Source organism: Acomys minous, assembly GCF_964271855.1.
Source record: "Acomys minous genome assembly, chromosome: 18".
In the NCBI taxonomy this organism is placed as follows: domain Eukaryota; kingdom Metazoa; phylum Chordata; class Mammalia; order Rodentia; family Muridae; genus Acomys; species Acomys minous.
Genome location: NC_140501.1, coordinates 63,065,603 through 63,086,848, shown reverse-complemented (window position 1 = coordinate 63,086,848; position 21,246 = coordinate 63,065,603). Strand labels below are relative to the sequence as shown.

At 36.1% G+C, this 21,246-nt stretch overlaps 1 protein-coding gene across 5 annotated transcripts in view; it reads left to right on the top strand.

Moving 5' to 3' along the window:
• Positions 1-21,246, top strand: part of RNF17 (ring finger protein 17) — a 111,643-nt gene that overhangs the window by 13,644 nt on the left and 76,753 nt on the right. For all 5 annotated transcript variants that reach the window (XR_014776390.1, XM_084767242.1, XM_084767241.1 and 2 more), the window contains exons 4-9: positions 3,522-3,633; positions 5,356-5,427; positions 12,543-12,643; positions 18,230-18,401; positions 20,604-20,680; positions 20,909-20,983. Coding sequence is in view for 4 of the 5 variants with exons in the window: in XM_084767242.1 (XP_084623368.1) it covers positions 3,522-3,633; positions 5,356-5,427; positions 12,543-12,643; positions 18,230-18,401; positions 20,604-20,680; positions 20,909-20,983 (609 nt within the window). In the remaining variant the exon portion in view is untranslated. The remainder of the gene's footprint in view (positions 1-3,521; positions 3,634-5,355; positions 5,428-12,542; positions 12,644-18,229; positions 18,402-20,603; positions 20,681-20,908; positions 20,984-21,246) is intronic.

Sequence of the window (21,246 nt, the reverse complement as noted above, 5' to 3'; positions counted from 1 at the left end):
AGCATATCTCAGCTACATACAACCATTATGTTATGCTTTCATGGCCTTAATCTTTTCAAAATCAAAAATTCCTTGCTAGTTTATAAGCCTATTTAAGAGCACAGACCCATCTTGTTCTGTCTATACCCCAAGAGTATACCACAAAGCAAACATCTAATGATTGTTAGGCAAAAAGCCATATTTTTATATTTTCTTGTTTTTCTGAACTCTTATGTTAGTCCCAGCTAATGTTATCTTTAAAGCTGGATATGGGCTGAATTTTGGTGGGGAAGAACATAAAAATTGGCTTTCCAACTTTTTAAGTGATAAAGAATTTTCTTAATAGCTTTCTTTGTTAGAGTTACTATTGCTGTGATGAAACGTCATGACCAAAGCAACTCGGGGAGTAAAGGGTTTATTTCACTCACAGTTCCATAGAACAGTTCATCCTCAAAAGCAGTGAGGGCAGGAACTCACTCAGGGCAGGAACCTGGAGGCAGAAGCTGATGCAGAGGGTGCTGCCGAATGGCTTGTTCTTCATGGCTTGCTCAATGTACTTGTTTTAAAATTAGAAACCAACAGACACAGCTTCTCAAGAGAAGCTTGATTTCTTTACATTCTGTATAAAAGCAAGAGTAACAAAAAAACTGGGACTTCATGCACATAGTGCCAGAAATTGACTTTCCAAATCTCACTGATTACACATTTCAGTCAAATCAACTGATACCTGCAAGCATCAGCATTCTTCAGTCAGGTCAAGCTTCTTCCTTGGTCACACTTTATTATTTAAAACAAATCTATCTTCTCCCTTCCTCCTCCTTCTCCCTCCTCCTCTTCATGTCCTCTGATTCTTCCTTCTCCTCATCCCCTTCCTCCTCCTCCCTCTTCTTGGTGTGAATACACTAGAAAGATGCACTTAGAGATTTCCAAGTTACCCTTACTCTGATGATAAAAGAGGATAAGAATTATGATGGATATACAGAAGCTTTGCTCTGATCAGCTGCTCATAAATTTTGCATGTAATGGGGAATGTCATGGTGAAAGTAGAAAGCAATATGCTCTCAGGGTTTGTGCCTGTTTGCTGGCTGCCTACGAGTCAGGGCTGGGGCTGGGGTCTGCTTGGTCTCTGGTCTATCAGAAACACTGTGGAACCTTGTCTTGTTGATCTCCTGCCTCTTAGTATTTAATTTGTGAAATGAGTATAATCAGGGCTTCCTGACAGAAATCATGTAAGGGTTAATTAATTGCTGTTTGTTAAGTGTACTGAAATTGTCAGATTAAAGCATTAGGGAGTGTCAAGTTTGGGTTCTTATGGTATTATTTGTCTTTGTTTGATAGGAAATGCCATTCCTGTGTAATTTGCTTTAACAGTAAAGTAAATCATTTTAATCAGTGTACAATCAAGCCCTTATTCACCAAAGACAAGGGTGTATACAGTCAACAAGAAAGCTAGTGTCAGCTGACACAAGGGCGGGACTCTGTAAAGCAGGCACTGGATACAAAGAAAGCCCAGAAATGAGGCTTGGGGCAATCATTTTCTGAGTACCCAGAGTTCTCATGGTACAGACCCAATACAAACCACTAATAACAGAGGACACGGAAAACATGGAATCTTAGCAACTAGTATTCCCACTCTAAAAATTATCCATGGTACCAAGAAATTGTTGAAGTATTTTTACATATGACTTAGTGACTGTGTAAATGTTTCATTAAAATCTAAAGGGGAGGTGAGAAAACAACCTACAGACTTACCTTCAGCCTGATCTTATAGAGGCATTTTTTTTTCAATTGAAGCTACCTCCTCCCTGATGACTCGAGTTTGTATCAAGTTGACATAAAACTAGTATACCAGCTCTCTAAAACCTTACTTATATGGTTATTCATATTTTAACTTTTTAAGCATATTTAATATTGATAGTCGTTCTAGAAATAAAAATATAGGGCTTTTCAAGGACCTCTCTCATTTTGGAACTAATTTTATAAGCAATACCTGGATTTCTAATATTGTTACTCATTTACCTACTACAGATTCTTGTTTTCCCAATATCTTCCGTCTGTACCCTGTCTTCCAGTGCTGCTGCCCCACTTAATTCTCTTGTTCTCTTTTCACCGTCTCGTTTTATTTCATGTTGTTCTTGTTCTCTAGTAATGTATGCCCTGTCCAGTTAAGATTCCAAATTCATTAACTTGAATAACTGGATTTTCATATCACTACCATAGTTTTTTCCCCAAACTTTAATGAGTTAGGGAGAAGCTAAAAGCATGATTCTAGTTGTGTCTTTGGGTAGAAAATCTCTCACCTGAAGTTTGGCATCTAGTTTTGACAGACACAATACATCTCTCAACTCCTATAAACACAACTTGCAGTCACTTTTTCCATGAGCTCTGTACAGAGGTAACAAAGCTGTAGGAACCACAGAGACTCGGTGGCCATAGAGCTTGTCTCCGTGGAGCAGCCGTTTTTATCAAGGCTGGGCTGCCAGATTTGGACATCTGTAAAGTCAAGCAGATAATTTATTGGGCAGTATCGACTGAGCTTAAGGAGTAGGAATTGTGGTAGGTGAAAAGGGCTGGCTCCACCCGAAGCAGCAGCAGCTCTTCCTCCGTTCTAGCCAGTCACTGCTGTGCTAAGACCATCAGATGCTTTCAGGTCTTTTCCTTTTCTCCAAAGATCTTTACTTCATTTTGAAATTTTCTGACTTAAAACATTATGCAAGTTAATTATATGTGTGTGCGTATATGTGTGTAATGTCTAGTAAAAGTTTAAATTTTTGTTTTAAATGGCCAGAATTTTTGTAGTTTTTTTAATGCCAGTTTTTAAATTAAATATGCTACGTAAATTTATATTGGGAACTCTTCATTCTTAAGTGCACTCTGGTTTAAACAGTTTTATATACAGCTTGCTTTGGGTGGTGATTTGGTTTTCTGAGATAGACTCTCATGTTACCCAAACTTAGCAGTGCACTTTTAGCAGCTGGCATTTCTGCATGTGAGTGCTCTTACCGTGCTCTTCCATGGTTCTGCCCCAGGTTTCTTCATGAGCCCTTGTCCTGACTTCCCTCAGTGATGGCTGTGACCTGTAAGCTGAAATAAGCACTTCCCCCTAAGTTACTTTTGCTTATCACAGCTGCAGAGCTGCAACACATACTCACAGCAGTCTTGGATGTATGCCCAGCTTTTATTTCTTCAATTAATTTAGTCTCAAAGGGCTCTTTGACTATTTCAGTATTTCAATAAAATATTTATAACCATTGTCAAAAAGTACTTTTTACTTGTATGCATGAGTTATTTTAATTGATGAGCTCAAAACATCTCAGTCAGTATTAGTATTTCTGCCCCAAAATACCAAGTAAGTAAAGGTGACTAACATGGTATAAACTATTACTTTTAGGAATTTGCTTAAGTTAAATTTATATTAAAATTAAATTATGTGAAAGTAATTTTTATTCATGGATTCTCCTTATAATTGAGAATATATTAAGAGAAGGCTATGGAGTTTATATTCATGCTTATATTTAAAATAACATACTTGACCTTTTCAGGTTAAAGAACTGCTCTTCAGATCTTAAAAAGACAGTGGACCAGCTAATTGTTGATTTAGAACATTCATCCTCCATACACAGGAATGTTTCAAGCCCATCGGCTATAATGTTGGTATGAAAAACATTGGTCATCACATCCCCTGGATGGGGAGGCCTAGTGGCACTCAGAGGAAGGATAGCAGGCTACCAAGAAGAGACTTGATACCCTATGAGCATATAAAGGAGGAGGAAGTCTCCCTCGGTCACAGTCTTAGGGGAGGGGAGTAAGGGGAAAATGGGAGGGAGGGAGAAATAGGAGAATACAAGGGATGGGATAACAATTGAGATGTAATATGAATAAATTAATAAAATATATATTAAAAAAGAAAAACATTGGTCACGAAGTAATGTGGCACCAAACATTTGGCCTTTATGCTAGGTAGCTGAACTTTTCCTCTCAGGATTCCTACAATTATGGATCCTCTTAGAAGCTTAAATGTAATAAACCACTTTTCTTACTTGAACCTTTTGTTTTGCTCTCTCCTTGAACAGTTTTATTACAAACCTGTTTGTAAATCTCTCTTCTCTCTGAGGCATACTTTGACTGCCTTGATTTAGAAGTTCTTGATATTTACCTGAATATAGCTCCCCCTGCCCTGCCTCGTGAACCTAGTTACTTACTCCAGATTTCCTGAAACATGGATGTAGCTTGTCTTCACATGTACAGTTAAATTTTTCTAAGTTCTAAATATAGTTTCCCAGCTATTTTAATGATAGCTAAGAGGCCTAACTCCATTTGTTATTGATAATATTGTTTGTTGTTGAAGATTGAATTTTGTCTACTACTATTCTGAATAATGTTAATGATAAACATTTACTTAATTTGAGCTTAGAAATAGAACAGACTCTAAAATCTAAGTGAAATACAGTCTTTTTGTAGAAAATCATCAGTGGTCTGGAAAAAGAGACTGAAGTCTGAATCTTAACTCATTCTATTTTGTCTTAACCCTAGAGACAAAATCAATATATATATATATATCATACATACGTGGGCCCTCACGTTGCCCAAACTGGACTTGAATTTACTGCCTAGTTCAAGATGATCTCATCCTCCTGCTGAACCTCCCAAGGGCTATGATTACAAATGTGTGCTACCACATCTGACTGTCAAGTTAAACTCTTAACAGAGACAGATTTAGAATTACCTTTTCTTAAAAACTGTTTGTATATATACTTTTTCCCATGATACATTTTCTTAGATAATTTTATATTTGAAAAATTGACTCAAAATATAATTTTACTATTAAATAATATCTTTATGGTGGCTATGGTGTGGTCATGTTTATACTCCCAACTCTTGGAAGGCTGAAGCACAGGGCTAACAGAGCAATAGGTATGGTGGTGAATTTCTATAACCCCAACACTATAAAGATAGGGGCAGGGGGATTACTGCAAGATTGAGGACAGCGTGGTCTACATAAATGAGTTCCAGGCCAGCCAGAAATACATAGTGAGACTCTTTCTCACAAAGTGTATGTCAGTGTATATGGAAAGAACTCTGGACTATTACAAAATGTTAATAGTTTCTACTGACTGAGAATGTAGGCATGCTTGCCTAGCATGCCTGAGGTCCTTGTTTTCTATCCACAGTATAGGAATAAAATTGTTAGTTATTTTCCATTTGTAGATCAGCAGGACTAAAAGTATTTTTGTTGTTGTTGCTTGCTTTTACACTTCTGTGGTAGGTCTTTGTTGCATTTGCAACCAAAATAATAGCTCAGGTTTGTATAACTATAATGTATCTAAGCATCTATTTTTGTATTTTACATTTGTATATGGTTCCCTCTCCTCTTAGGAGACAGAAGAAATTGATGAAGCACTGAAGATAGCAAGCCGTAATTTTGAACAATTAAACATTGCTATAAAAGTAAGCATTTTGAATAAATTCTACCAAGAGGTAAAGCATGGCCACTTTAAGAAAAAACACTTTTTAATAAACTTTATTATAATAAGCTTGCAAGTAAAAACATCGTGCACCAAAATTCACTAGATCTAAAGCCATTATATCTCACTGAACTTCTATACAGTTAATTCACATTAGATTTTACACTTTCATTGTTGGATATGTTTTTATAGACTTAACATCAAAATTTCATAGCTGAGTTAGAACTAAAGAAACAATTAGCCTCATAACCTCTTCCATATCTCATGTCCATTACCTAAATTCAGTCCTTCTTCATCTCTTAATAGTTACCCTGTCTGGTTCTCTTCCCAACATGTTATACTATATGTACATACATGTGTTTATATACATACATATATAGTATTGGCTACGGTCTGCATGTACGTGAGAATATGTGGGTGTTTTTTTTTTCTTTCTTAGATTATGTGATTTCAATTAATATACATTTTAAGTCCATTTATTTTTCATGTGTGTGTGTGTGTGTAGGATTGAACATAGAGAGTGGACCATGTGAAGCAATCACTCCACCACTAAGCTACAGCCTCAGCTAAAATAACTTCTGTACATGTGTACATTTGGATGTTTGTCACTGAGATAAGGTTTATCATTCAGTTTTTAAACCCAATAATACAATAGTGGAGAAACAGGCAGAAGAATTGAAAACTACCCCTCCCCCATGACCTGCCAGGGTTGTGTTTGTAGCATTGTTTCTCTAAGAAGTTTAGTACAATCAGAGGTTATGAGGAATCAGGCTGTGTACTTTCTGTAAACTGAATTTTAATGTTTGCAGATAGCTTTTTGATTAGGAGTAGGAACCCCTGTCCACTTCTCTCTCTCAGTGTTGGGATATCATCTGTCTTGATCCTGTGCAGGTCTTTTGTGTGTTGCCACAGTCTCAAGCTCATATGTATGTTACTCTTTGTTGCATCTAGCAGACCTTGTTTTCTTGGAGTCCTGCATTACTTTTGTCCATTACCTCTGACCCTTACAGTCTTTCTGCCTCCTCCTCCACATAGATATCTCCTTTAGTTGTGTTATTGCCCTAGCTAGAAATTCAAGTACTAGATTGAGTAGATATGGAGAGAGTGGGCAGCCTTGTCTTGTCTTGTCTTTGGTTTTAGTGGAATTGCTTTATGTTTCTCCCCATTTAATTTTATGTTGGCTATTCACTTACTGTATATTGCCCTGACTGTGTTTAGGTATACACCTTGTATCCCTGATTTCTCTGAGACTTTTAACATTTTGCCTTGAAGAAGTATTGGATTTTGTCAAAAGCTTTTTCAGCATCTGAGATGATCATGTGGTTTTTTTTCCTACAGTTTATTTATATTGTGGACTACATTGATGGACTTTCAAATATCCATCTATTCCTTGGAATGAAGCCTACTTGATCATGATGGATAATATTTTAGATGTGTTCTTGGAATTGATTTGCAAGTATTTTATTGAGTATTTTTGTGTCAATGTTCATAAGGGAAATTGGTCTGAAACTCACTTTCTTGGTTGAGTCTTTGTGTGGCTTAGGTATCAGGATGATTGTAGCATCATAGAATGAGTTTGGCAATGTTGCTTCTGTTTCTGTTTTATAGAATAGTTTGAGAAGTATTGGTATTAGCTCTTTGAAGTCTGATAAAATTCTGCACTAAAACCATCTGGCCCAGGGCAGCAGCAGCAATCACTGCTGCTGTTGTTGTTGGGAGACTTTAATGACTGCTTCTATTTCCTTAGTGGCTATAGGACTATTTAAATAGTTTGCCAGATCTTGATTTAACTTTGGTAAGTGGTATCTATTTAAAAACTCATCTGTTTCATTTAGATTTTCCAATTTTGTTGAGTACAAGCTTTTGGATCTCTTCAGTGTCTGTTGTTATGTCCCCTTTTCATTTCTAATTTTGCTAATTTGGGTATTGTCTCTCTACTTTTTAGTTAGTTTGGCTAAAGGTTTGTCTATCTTGTTGATTTCTCAAAGAACCAGCTCATGGTTTTGTTGATTTTTTTTTTATATTGGTCTCTTTGTTTCTAATTTATTGATTTCAGCCCTGAGTTTTATTTCCTGCCTTTTAATCTTCTTAGATGTGCTTGCTTCGTTTTGTTGTAAAGCTTTCAGGTATGCTTTTAAGTTACTAATATGATATCTCTTTAAGTTCTTTATGAAGACACTTAGTGCTATGAACTCTCCTCTTAGCACTGCTTTCATTGTGTCCCATAGTTTGAGTATGTTGTGCCTTCATTTTCATTGAATTCTAGAAAGTCTTTAATTTCTTTATTTCTTCCTTGACCTATACATCACTGAGTAGAGAGTTTCCATGAGTTCTGTAGGCTTTCTGTTGTTTCTGTTGTTGATGATGTCCAGCTTTAATCCATGGTGGCCTGATAAGATAGAGAGGATTAATTCAGTTTTCTTATTATCTGTTGAGATTTATTTTGTGTCCAGTATATGGTCAGTTTTGGAGAAAGTTCCATGAGGTGCTGAGAAGGTATATTCTTTTGTGTTTTGTAAATATCTGTTAGGTCCATTGATTTTTAGAGATATTAATAACCAATGATTGTTCATTTCTGTTACTTTGATGTTGCTGGTAGTAGCCCATGCTTCTGTGTGTGTTTCTTTTCTTTTGCTTTTGTGAAATTATCTATTTCCTTTGTTTTCTTAGGTGTAGTTAGCATCCTTGTGTTGGAGTTTTTCTTCTAGTTCTTTTGTAAAGCTAGATTTGTGGATATATATTGTTTGAACTTGGTTTTGTCATAGAATATCTGTTTTCTCTCTCTATGTTGATTGGAAGTTTTGCTGGGTATGGTAGTCTGGGCTGACATCTATCATCTCTTAAAACTGCAAGACATCTGCCCAGCCTCTTCTGGCTTTTAAGGTCTCTGTTGAGAAGTCTATTATAATGCTAATAGGTCTGCTTTTATATGTTACTTGGCCTTTTTTCCTTGTGGTTTTTAATAGTCTTCCTTTATTCTGTACATTTAATGTTTTAATTATTATGTGGCCCAGGACTTCCTATTCTGGTCCAATTTAATTGGGGTTCTGTGTGCTTCTCTTTGTAAGCATAGCATCTCTTTCCTTTAAGTTAGGGAAATTTTCTTCTATGATTTTGTTGAAAATATTTTCTGGACCTTTAACCTGGGAATCTTCTCCTCCTTCTATTCCTATTATTCTTATCTGTGGCCTTTTCATTGTGTCTCAAACTTTTCAGATTTGACGTGTTCTTTGACTGATGTATGAATTTCTTCTATTTAGTCTTCTACACCTGAGATTCTCCCTTCTGTCATTTGTATTCTGTTGGTGATGTTTGCAGCTGTAATTTCTGTTATCTTACCTAGGTTTTCTATTTCCACTAGTCCCTCGGTTTGTGTTTTCTTTATTGCTTCTATTTCCACTTTCAAGTCCTGAACCATTTTCATTTCCTTCACCTGTTTGATTGTATTTTCCTGTATTTCTTTAAGGGATTTATTCATTTCCTCTTTAAAGGGCTCTGTCAGATGTCCATATATGTGTAGATTTATGCCTGATTCTCCAGTTCAGTTCCATTGGTCAGTGGGTGTGTCTGTTTTTTGCCAATACCATTCTAATTTTATTATAATAGTTATTTAAATCTGGGGTGGTGATAACACTCCACCAATTTTTAAAAATTATTCATGATTGTTTTAGCTATCCTGGGGTTTTGTGTTTCTGTATGAAGTTGATTTTTTTTAATTTCTGTGAAGAATTTACTGGAATTTTGATGTGGATTGCATTAAATCTATAGATTGCTTTCAGTAGGATGACCATTTTAATAATAGTAGTCCTACTGACCCATGAGAATAGGAAGTCTTTCCATCTCTTGGTGTCTTCTTTGATACCTTTTTTTAATGCCTCAGAGTTTTTATTATATAAGCCTTTATCTTAGTAGTTTAGAGTTTCTCCAAGATTTCATTCCTTTTTGTTTTGTTGTTTGTTTGTTTCTTTGTTTGTTGAGACAGGGTTTCTCTGTGTAGGCTTGGCTGTCCTGGACTCACTTGGTAGACCAGACTGGCCTCGAACTCACAGAGATCTGCTTGCCTCTGCCTCACCAAGCCTAGGATTAAAGGCATGCGCCACTGTGCCCGGCTTGTTTCTTTCTTTCTCTTTCTCTTTCTCTTTCTCTTTCTCTTTGTGTCTCCTCCTCTTCCCCTCTCCTATCCCCTTCTCCCTCTCTCTCGAGGCCATTATGAAAGGTACTATTACCTTGATATATTTTCTCAGTATATTTGTCTTTTGTGCATAGTAATGTTGCTGACTTGTGTTGGTTTTGAATCCTGCTAATTTGCTGAAAGTAGTAATCAGCTCTAAACATTTCCTGCTGGGCTTTCTAGGGTCTTTTATATATAAAATTGAGTCATCTACAAATATATTTTTACTTCTTCTTGTCCTTTGCTTTCCCTTGATCTCCTTTAATTATCCTATTGCTTTTACTAGGATTTTATTGTCCTAGTCAAAATATTGACTAATATTGTCAATCCAGAACTATATTGAATAGGTATGAAGAGAGTTGTCTTAATTAAGGTTTCTATTGCTGCAGCAAAACACCATGATCAAAAATCAAGTTTGGGAGAAAAGGATTTATTCTGCTTGTACTCCGCAGTGCACCAAAGGAAGTCAGAACAGGAACCCAAGCAGGGCAGGAACTGATGTAGAGGCCATGGTGGGTGCTTGCTTCACATGCCTTGGTCAGTCTGCTTTCTTATAGAACCCAGGACTACCAGCCCAGGGATGGTGCCACCCACAATGGCCTTCGCTCTCCCTCATTGGTCACCAATTTAGAAAATACATTATAGCTGGATCTCATGGAAGCATTTTCTCAACTGAGGCTCATTTCTTTCTGATGACTCTGACTGTGTCAAGTTGATACACAAAACTAGCCAGTACAAGAGTGAACAGCCTTGTTCCTGATTTTAGTGGAACTGTTTTGAGGGTTTTTTTCTGTTAATATTGATGTTTGCTGTGGGCTTGCTGTAAATTGCTTTTATTATGCTGAAGTATGTCCTTTCTATCCCTAATCTCTTCAAGACTTTATCATGAAGGGATATTAGATTTTTATCAAAGGCCTTTTCTGCATCTAATAGGATAATTGTGGGGTTTTTTTTGTTTGTTTGTTTGTTTTTTGTCTTTCATTCATTTGGATTACATTTAATTGATTTATATATGTTGGTTCATACCTGCACCTCTGGGATGATGCCAGCTTGATCATGGTGTATCTTTTTGAAATGTTTTTAAAGTTGATTATATTGAAAAAAATCTTTAATACTTTATGCATCTATGTTCATAACATTTTTGGTCTAATTTTTTGGAGGATCTTTGTATGGTTTTAGTATCAGGGTAATAGTGACTTTGTAAAAAGAATTAGGAAATGTTTCTTTAGTTTCTATTTTGTGGGATAATCTGAGGACTGTTATCATTAATTCTTCTTTGAAGGTTGGGTGGAATTCTCCATGGAATCCATCTGGCCTGTGCCTTTCTTGTTTGGAGACAGTAAATCAATGCTTCTGTTTCACTATGGGTCTGTTTAAATTGCTTATTTTATCTTGATTTAACTTTAGTAGGTCATATGCATCAAGAAATTTATCCATTTCCTTTAGTTTTTTTTTTTTTTTAGGTTCCTTTAGGTTTTCCTTTAGCTGGAGTACAGATTTTTAAAGTATGGCCTAACATTCTCTGAATTTCATCAGTCTGTTGTAATATCTAATTTTATTAATTTGCATCTTCTCTCTGTGTTAGTTTATTTGTCTATGGTTTTGTCAGTATTGTTTATTTTCTCAAGGGGTCAGCTCTTTGCTTCATTCATTCTTTGTATTTTGTTGTTTCTATTTCATTGATTTCATCCCTGCAGTTTCATTATTTCTAACCATCTACTCTTTGAGGTGTATTTTTTTTTTGTTGTTCCAAAGCTTTCAGGTATGTTACTCAGTTACTAACACAAGATCTTTCTAGGCTTTTTTGTTGTGGGTTTTTTAATGTGGGCACTTAGTACTATGAACTTGCCCTTAGAACTACTTTCATTTATCCCATAGGTTTGAGTATGTTGTGTTTTCCTTTTTATTAAAGTCTATAAAGTGTTTAATTTCCTTCTTAATTTCCAGCTTATTCAGTTTCGTATTGTAAGCTTTTGATTGTTGATACCCATCTTTATTAATCCATTGTGGCCAGATAGGATAAAAGGGTTTTACTTTAATTTTTTTGTATTTGTTTATACTTGTTTTCTTTATTTACTGGTCAGTTTTGGAGAAATTTCTATAGGCTGCTGAGAAGAAAGTACATTTTTTTGATGTTTGGGGAAAATGTTCTGTAGATGTCTGTTAGATCCATTTGATTTATGATGTTATTTAAATCCAGAATTTCTGGTTTTACCTAGATGACCTGTCTACTGGTGAGAGTGGGATATTGGAATAATGCACTATTACTGTGTTGGGGAGGTCAATATGTGATTTGTTAGCTATAGTAATGTTTGTTTATGAGCTTGGGTGACCTTGTGTTTAGTGTATAAATGTTTAGAATTGCAATGTCTTCATGGTAGTTTTTCCTATGTATGGGCTCAATTTTCTTAACAATTATAATTTATTATCAACTTATTAACTGAGTGTTCCTCACTTATAACCTGACTAACCTAAGCAAGAGGAAAAAGATATTAAAGAACACAAAAAGGAAACCTTCTGAATATCGGTTCCGAGGAAAGATTCTCCTAGCATAGTCAGCAGGATTTCTTCTGCTGGAACCTGGAGCAACCAGAACCCAGAGCAGCAGCCAGAGCCCCAAAATGGCTTTTGTCCTATAATGACAATAAAGGATAAGAAAAAAGTTTATAAAATCTATCAGAATTTTAGGTGTTCCTATTTTTTTTCTTTGTCAAATTGCTGATACAAAAATGCCTACAAGATGTGGTCTTACTGACATGGGCCAGAGTACAAAGCTGAGCTTAATGATTTGCTCTTTTTGTTATCTTATCACTTCTGTGGCTGTTTGGAAAACACCAGAAACTATCTTTTACATTCAACAGTATATTGATGATACAACTACTCCAGAGTAAAAATACAGGTTAGTTCACTGAATTATTTTTTTCCAGATGCTTGATAGCACACAAAGTCAAACAAGAGATGAGACATGCAGTCTGTCAAAGGTTGTGGAGGAACAATTTGATAAACTCCTTGCTTCTCTTGATTCCAGGTAATAACTTTAAAATACAGATTTAGTGAAACTGAAGTTCTTAACATTAATTTGTCTTATGTTTCTTTGTTTAGCCTGAGGAAGCATAACTTTACACAAGCTTGGAAGGCTAGTGGGCAGATGAGTTTTACAGACTGATTTCTAGCTAGGTGCAGTGACTCAGGCCTATAATCACAGCATGTAAGAAGCTGAGGGAGGTGGGTTTCTGTGAATTTGAAACCAGCCTGAGCAACAATGAGACCTTGTCTTAAAAGAAAGAAAGAAAAAGGCTGACTTTCAGAAGTTCAACTGAAAAACATTCTGTACTTCTAAAATGTTATCTGCTTTCTAAGTCCAAAGCTAACTTTTAACATTAGCAGGCTTCTTTCATTGTCTGTTCCATGCCCCTCATTTCTCTCTGTGTCTCTGTCAGTGTGTGTGTGTGTGTGTGTGTGTGTGTGTGTGTGTGTCTGTCTGTCTGTCTGTCTGTCTGTCTGTCTGTCTGACTGTCTTTGTGTGTGTCTGTGTGTTTAAGGATAGGTACCACTGTATAGCCTAGGCTGAGCTCAAACACATGATTCTCTTGCCCTAGTTTCCCAAGTGCTATTTGAGGTTTGAGCCACCACATCTCTTTATTACAGCAGTTAACAAAGAAAACCACTTTCATAGCCTAACTCATATTGTAGAATTCACATATTTAGGGAAATACAAACCACTTTTTCTTGTATATGGGCCTATCATTTTCTCATGTGCTTATTTGCATCAGAAAAGGCTTTCTGATAGGAAGTTACTAAACAATAATTTTATATCACTTTCTTCAAAGCTATTTGATGTGTTATTTTTAATCACATGTGATTAAAAGAATCACAAATTCTTATCACATTTCAAGAAACAGGCTCATAGAACTTTTGATAGGATCAAAGTAATATGCTTGGTAATATCATTTGTTCATTTATCTCTATACCAATACTTAATTTCCTTACATTTTTGTGGCATTTTACACCTAATGCATAAATTGGTTAATACCCTCCCAATTTGGTGCTAGAGATTAGACCCAAGGCCTTGTACATGCTAGGCAAGTGTTCTGCCAGTGAAATATGTACCTAAATGCGAACATTTTTATGAAGTCCCATTGATTAGTTAAAACTTATGCTTTTGGTTTCCTATCCAAACCAACGTCATGCTGCCTTTTCCCTGTGCTGCTTTTATAGTTGTCATCCTCATTTAGACTTTTGACTTTGACTCTGAATCCTACCTTGCTTTCTATTACTGTGATGGAACATTCTTAACAGAAGCAACTTGGAGAGGAAAGGGTTTATTTTGGCTTACACATCCAGGTAATAAGCTATTACTGAGTGAAGTCAAGCAGGAATCTGAAGCAGGAATCCTAGGGAATGGTACTTACCAGATTGTTCTCTAGCTCATGCTCAGCCAGCTTTTTTTAATACAATCTAAGCCAACTGTTCAGGGATGGTGTTGCCCACTGTCAGGTCCTTCTACATCAGTCATTAACCAAGATAATCTCTCATAAACATGGCCACAAGACAGTCAAGGCAGTTCTTCAACTGAGAGTCCCTCTTTGCTGATGACTCATGTCTGTCAAGTTGACAAGATAAACCATCAAGCATACTTAGGTTTCTTTGGATGGTGTCTTAGTCACTTTTCTATTGCTGTGAAGAAGCACCTTGACCAGGGCAACTTAGAAGATAATTGGGCACTTGTTTACAGTTTGAGAGGGTTAGTCCATTATGGTGGGAAGCACGGCAGCAGGCAGGCAAGCATGGTGCTAGAGAGGTAGCTGAGAACTCTTACCTGATCTGCAGGTAAGAGAGGGGCTGGGCCTAGCCTGGGCTTTTGAAATCTCAAAGCCAGGGGACACACCTTCTCCAGAAAGGCCATACCTCCTAATCCTTCCCAACAGTTCAGAACCAAACATTCAGATATATTAGGTCATTGGGGCTATATTCATTGAAACCACCACAGATATGTACCTGAGAATGTTGTAGCTGAGTTGTATCATAGTTTTATTTTTGTTTTTCTGAGAAACCACCATACCAATTTCTACTATGGCTGGATTCATTTACACTCCATCAACACCATATAAAAGTTCATCTTTCCTCTACACCCTTAGCATCATTTGTTGTTGTTTTCTTATTGATAACTATGCTACCTTTCTTTTTTTTAAACAGGTTTTTTCCTTTGTTTTATGTGTCTGGGTGCATTGACTGCATCTATGTCTGTGCCCCATGTATATGCCATACCCACAGCATACAGAAGAGGGCATTATATTGTCTGGAACTGGAATTATAGTTGGTTGTGAGTGTCCATGTGGGGCTGGACTCAAACCTGGGTCTTCTGGAAGAACAGCCACTGCTCTTAACCTCTGCCCCACCTCTCCAGCTCTCTTTGTTTCTCTCCTAACACAGCCTTCCTAAATAAGAAATTCTCTTGACAGATTTTCCCCCTTCACACTATGTATATGCTTCCATTGCTTTGTGGCCTTGAAAGTTTCTCCTAAGAACTTGACCAGTGATCTTTCTAGGAATCTGTTGTATATGGTAAATTATATTTCTCTTCTTGGTTCCATGATTGTTTCGCTATCTTTCAACAGTTTGACTCTGTTAGTTTATCTTAGATGGAGTAGGCTTGGAAGTTTTTGGTTTCGGTGATATTTATTTATTTGTTTGTTTATTTTAGTAGTGTGTTCCTATTTCCTCAGATTTTTCACCTCCTTCTGTTTGTCTGCCTATTGATGTCTTACAAATCCTGTAGTCTCTCTTCCTTTTTAGTTTTTTCAATCTTCTTTTGTTTTTTTTTTTTTTTACTCACCAGAAACAAATTTAATTGTTCTGTCTTCTAAGCTTGCCAATTCTTGATTCTGCTTCCACCACTGCCTCCTCCGTCTTCTTTGTCTGTTTCACAGGTCCTTATTGTGTAATCCAGACTGGCCTCAGCCCGAGGATGCTGGGATTATAGGCATATTCCACCATGCCCAGAGCTCTGACCCAGGGTATCATGCTGAACTGTCATTCTGTCACTGAGCCACATCTGCTGCCTTGATTCTGTTTTGTGTTCTTTTTCTCTTGATGTTATAATGTTTTTCTTGGACCACCGTCCTAACTACTTCTACTTCCTGATTCATGTCTTCCTTTGTTTCTTTGAACATATTTAAGACAGTTCTTTCAAACCAGTCTACAAAGTCCAGTGCCTATTCTTCTTCAGAAAGCCTCTACCACTCTTTCCTTCCTCTGACTGAACTGTATTATGTTGTATTGTTGTTTTCATATCCCTGGTAGGCTTTATGTTAAAACTTGGGCATTAAAAACTAGCAATCTTTTTCAGTCTTTATAGCCTGGTTCTTGCTGGAACATTCTTCATGGAATAGCTGGCAACTTCTGAGCCTTGGGATCAGTATAAGATGAAAGCCCAAGGTCTGTTCATATGTGGCCCAACTATGGCTTTGTCAGTTCTTCTGTGAACACTACTTTTATGTCTTAATTTCACAAAGAATCTCAGCTTAGCTTCTCCTAGGTTTCAAGTTATCTGTTGTGTATCTACCTATAATCTCTTCCCCCTACATATGTGTCACACAGCAGCTTTCCTGGGCATCTGCATGCTTTTCCACTGCCTAAGATCTAAGACAGAAGAGCAGTCTTTTGGGCAGCACAAAACAGACCTAACTCGAGGCATCAGTTAGGTCTGTTGTTCTCTCTCTGGTTGGAGATGAGGAATTAGGAACCATGTTCTTGCTTCCAGAGGAAGACACAAATACCACTTTACATACATACATACATACACACACAAACATACACACACACACACACACACACACACACACACACACACACACACACTCCATGGAGGAAAGATGTTCTTACTCCTTTCTAATGTCATTCTGTGTATGTGACCTTTTAGGAAATTGTTTATATATCACCATATGATTTGGAGGACATCTATTTACCTTCAAAAACCTAGCATGTTTTCTTCAGTGACAAACTTTTTGCTAGATGTTAGATTTAATTTGGAGATAATAATGAAATATTTTGTTTAATGAATAAAATACTTGAATTTTTTAGTTTTCAGTTCAGACATTTTAAAATGCTGTAATGAAGTAATTCTACCCTAGAGAAGAAAAAAAGATTTCAGTCATGATGTGTAGCTAATGAAGACATAACTATTTAACCACTCAGGGAACTACCTTGCAGATTATTGTTAATTGGCCTCTAAGTTCTAGTTTTGTGCTGTTTTTAAATCTCATTATATACTACTCGTGGGCGGTATATCTATGGTAACAGTTAAATGTTCAGGTAAAGCTTCGCAAAAGTGAGTACAGATATGTCTCTGTTAGGGCACAGATGACTACAGGGTAGATACAGAATCTCTCCTAGTTAGGTACAATGCTCTAATGTCTATTTTCTTTCTTTCATTTTCTTTCTTTTTTTTTTTTTTTTTTTTTTTTTTTTTTTTTTTTTTGAGCAGGAGAATGAACCAAATTTATTAGCATGTTGAAATGTTACATTGAGTACTAAATAGAGAGAGCAAAAAACTGCTTCCTGCTAGGGAATTTTAGCAGCACTCTGGAGAAGGAGTTAAACCCTTAAATATTGACCTTCAGCCAACACACACAAATAAATCACTAACTGCCTTATGATAGTTTCATAACAATTTTCAAGTTTGTTTCTCCATGGAACTTAGACCTGGTGGCACTCAGAGGAAGGACAGCAGGTTACCAAGAAGAGACTTGATACCCTATGAGCATATACAGGGGAGGTAATCCCCCTCAGGAACAGTCATAGGGGAGGGGAATAAGGGGAAAATGGGAGGGAGGGAAGAATGGGAGGATACAAGGGATGGGATAACCATTGAGATGTAACAAAAATAAATTAATAAAAAAAAGAAAAGAAAAAATTTTTTTCTTTTTTAAGACTTATTTTTGATTATTTTATTTTCAGGATTTATTACTTATTGTTAAGTGTGTGAGTGTTTTGCCTGTGTGTATATATGCGTACTACACATGTGCCTGGTGATCCATGGGAGGTGAAGAGAGGACATCAGATTACCAAACTGGAGTTTGAGACAGTTGTAAACCATGATGTGCTGGGAACTGACCCCAGGTCTTTCACAAGAACAGTACTAACAATCTTAACCACTGGTCATCACCCTAATAATTTATTTTTAATTTTATATTTTAATGTTTTTAACTGTGTGGGGACATAGGCATGAGTACTGATGATCACAGAGGCCAGCTCCCTAGAACTAGAGTTATGGAAGGGCTGGGAGCTAAGCTCAGGTCTTTTGCAAGAAAAGCAGTATGTGCTCTTAACAGCCGAACCATCTCTCCAGCCTGCCCCTCCCCCATTTTTTATTTATGCGTGGATTTCAATTGTAATTTATTTCTGTTTAGTTGAATACCTCATTTAAGCACATTATATGTTAACTTTATCAACTAATAAAATTGGCTTTTCACATGTTCAGTTAGAACATGCCTCTTTTAACCATATTATTTTAATTTAATTAATTCTTTAAATTATGACTACTACTCAATAATAAATTTACCTTATATGAGTGCTAGTAAAATATCACAGAATAACTTTGTCTTAAATGAAGGAAAAAGAGCTTGTGTGAAGAACTTATAAGATGTACAGATGATTATTTATCAAAATTAGTAACAGTTAAAAGCTACATTGAAGAGAAAAAAAATGATTTGGATGCAGCTATGAAGATAGCAAAAGAACTCAAATCAGCACCTTCTCTGAGGACCTACTGTGACCTGACTCAGGTACTGTTAATGCTCCAGTATGAGTTAGTTCTGTGTAGCTTACTTCACATACTCTAGAATATGGACTTGGTATGTAGAGCTTCAAAAGAGTAATTTTTTAAATACACCAAACTCACAGGTGCTTCTTGACTTGTGATGGGATCATAGTATGATAAACCTAATGTAAGTTGAGAATATTTTAAAATGGAATGTTTTTAATATAGGCAACATACCAAATGGCCTGACTTAACAGCAATGTACTGTGAAAGGTCCATTGCCTACTCTTATGACCCTGTGATTCTCTGCCACAGCCTAGCATTATGATTTTGACTGAATGTATACTACTTTTGAAATATTATAAGATATACATACATACACACACAAAAAGAAACCTAGAGGGACTGTCTTTGTTGGTAATTGATACTTCTTAAGTGTTTGAATTCTGTCTTCTTTTTGGTTTGGTTTGGTTTTTCAAGACAGAGTCTCTCTGTGTAGCCTTGGCTGTCCTGGACATGCTTTGTAGACCAGGCTGGCCTCAAACTCACAGCGATCCACCTACCTCTGCCTCCCTGAGTGCTGAGATTGAAGGGGTGCGCCACAACTCCCAGCTTATTTTGTTTTTGATACAGTGTTTTTCTATGTAGCACTGGCTGTCCTGGAACTTGTTATGTAAACCAAGTTGACCCAGATCTGCCTGTCTCTAGCATTAAAGGCAAGCACCAACCACCATGCCTGACAGTGTTTGAATTCTATGACACATACTGTTAAGTTCGTTTAGCCTTTTATGGTTTTGACAGTGTAGAACACATATGAAAGCAAAATAGTATGACAAAGTGAAAAGTGAGGTTTGTGTTACTTACCTTTCCGTCACTACAATAAATATCTGAGATAATCAGATATAAAAGGAAGGGGTTGATTTTGCTAATAGTTTTGAAGATTTCCATTCATGATTATTTGGCTCCTTTGTTTTGGGTCTCTTGTGCACATTTGTAGGAGATTATAGCAAAGCAAAAACATGCATTTCATGCCTGGGAAGGAAAAGAGAGGAAGAGGTTGAGATCCAACTGTCTCTTTTCAGTGATACTGTATCAGTGACCTAAGGCCCCATATTAGTCTGTACCTCTTGAAAGTTCCTAACACTTTTAGTAGCACCACCCTAGGTCTTTAGAAGACACTTAAGTTGAAGAGTATGCAAGAGTTCTAAGACACTTGATTTAAAGATCAGGACAGATAAGAGCAGTAAATAAGTGAGACTTTTCTTCTCATGAGTTTATAGCTGAATTCTTGACTTAAATTTTTAATTCAAGATCCCATTCCTCCTGTCTCCTTATGTAATGTACATAGTGTACAAATCAGGAAACAGTTGTTTTGTCCAGCTCTTGTCTTGTAATCTTGTGCCTGGAGAGAAAAGTTGTATATGATAGAAATGTCTTTCTTATAGCACAAATTGGCAGGCCAACATTATAGTATCCTATTTGCTAATTCTGCTTCATTCTCCAAGGGTAAGAATCTCCTTTTAGTCTTTGTATTCTAATGGTCTTATTTCCCATAAATGAACAAATGGAAATGATACACTGAGGTATAGAATTAGAAGCTATTGATTTTTAATTGCTTCCAGAATCTCTAACTTTAAATGAAAGGTGAAGAATTTGCCAGTATCATGTTCCTCATGTTCCTAACTGTAATTCTGTAAACATGTGTTTACATGTAAGGTTTTGAAAAGAAGTGATAAAACTTGGTCTTTATTCTGGTTAATTTAGTTAGGCAGATGAGGCAAGAAAAGGAAGCATTTGATATTAACACAGGTGCATAATGAATCTGATCAGAATGTCCTGTATTCAGATAGTTACATTCTAATTATTTGGTGATATCTGTATATATATATTATAAATATATGTTATATATTATATATAATAACACATATTGTATGTATATATATAATATATATAAACAGCTTTAAACTCCTTCAGAGAATTTTTCTCTTTTTAATTTGTTCACTTTACACTCCAAATGTAGCCCCTCTCTCATCACCTCCTGGTCCTACCCTCCCTCCTTTAGAGAATTTTGTAAACATTTATCTGTGCTCTTTACTTTGAGAGCCCAAAAAGTAACCTTAAATGTGTCAACTGAATATCTAAAAGATCATTTTTCTTCTAAAATCTTCTTTTAGTAATATTTTTATAAAAAATTAACATATGAATTATACTTCTCTCTTGACTCCAGATTATCCGAACCCTGAAGTTAACATTTGATAGTGAATTGTCACAAGTTAGTTCCATAATTCCAAGAAACCCCCCAAGGTGAGTAAGTCATGATTCAGGAAATTATAACAAGAGTTATTAAATAACAAGTGATTATAATTTGAAATTTAGGGTCATACATGCTTCCTAAAGTAATAACCAAATTAAAATAATATAATTAGTGACAAATTATGTAAGTGCTTTCTTTTAAATTAGTAAATCTTCACAACTATTGTACAGAGAAAAATAAATTTATGAGAACATTTATTTATGTACTGAACATTTTAGGTTGAATATAAACTGCAGTGAGATTATCTGCATGTTCAACAGTATGGGAAAGATTGAATTTGAAGACTCAACAAAGTAAGTATTTTTAAGAATAGCAACATGCTGTTAGTATCTCATAGTTCCTATGTCTACATGACAAATGAATGTTTAATCTGACCCAAGAGCCAAAATGGTCTAGAAGCTGGATTTCTATCGTTAATTTCTGTTTGTAATACATTTTTAAAGACCTGGATGAGCTTATTAGTGATTTATGCATTGAAGCTCTTTGAAATTCATTGAATCAGAAAGCATTGAACACTGGTTTTTGTGATAGATCCCAACACTCTAGAAGATAGTGA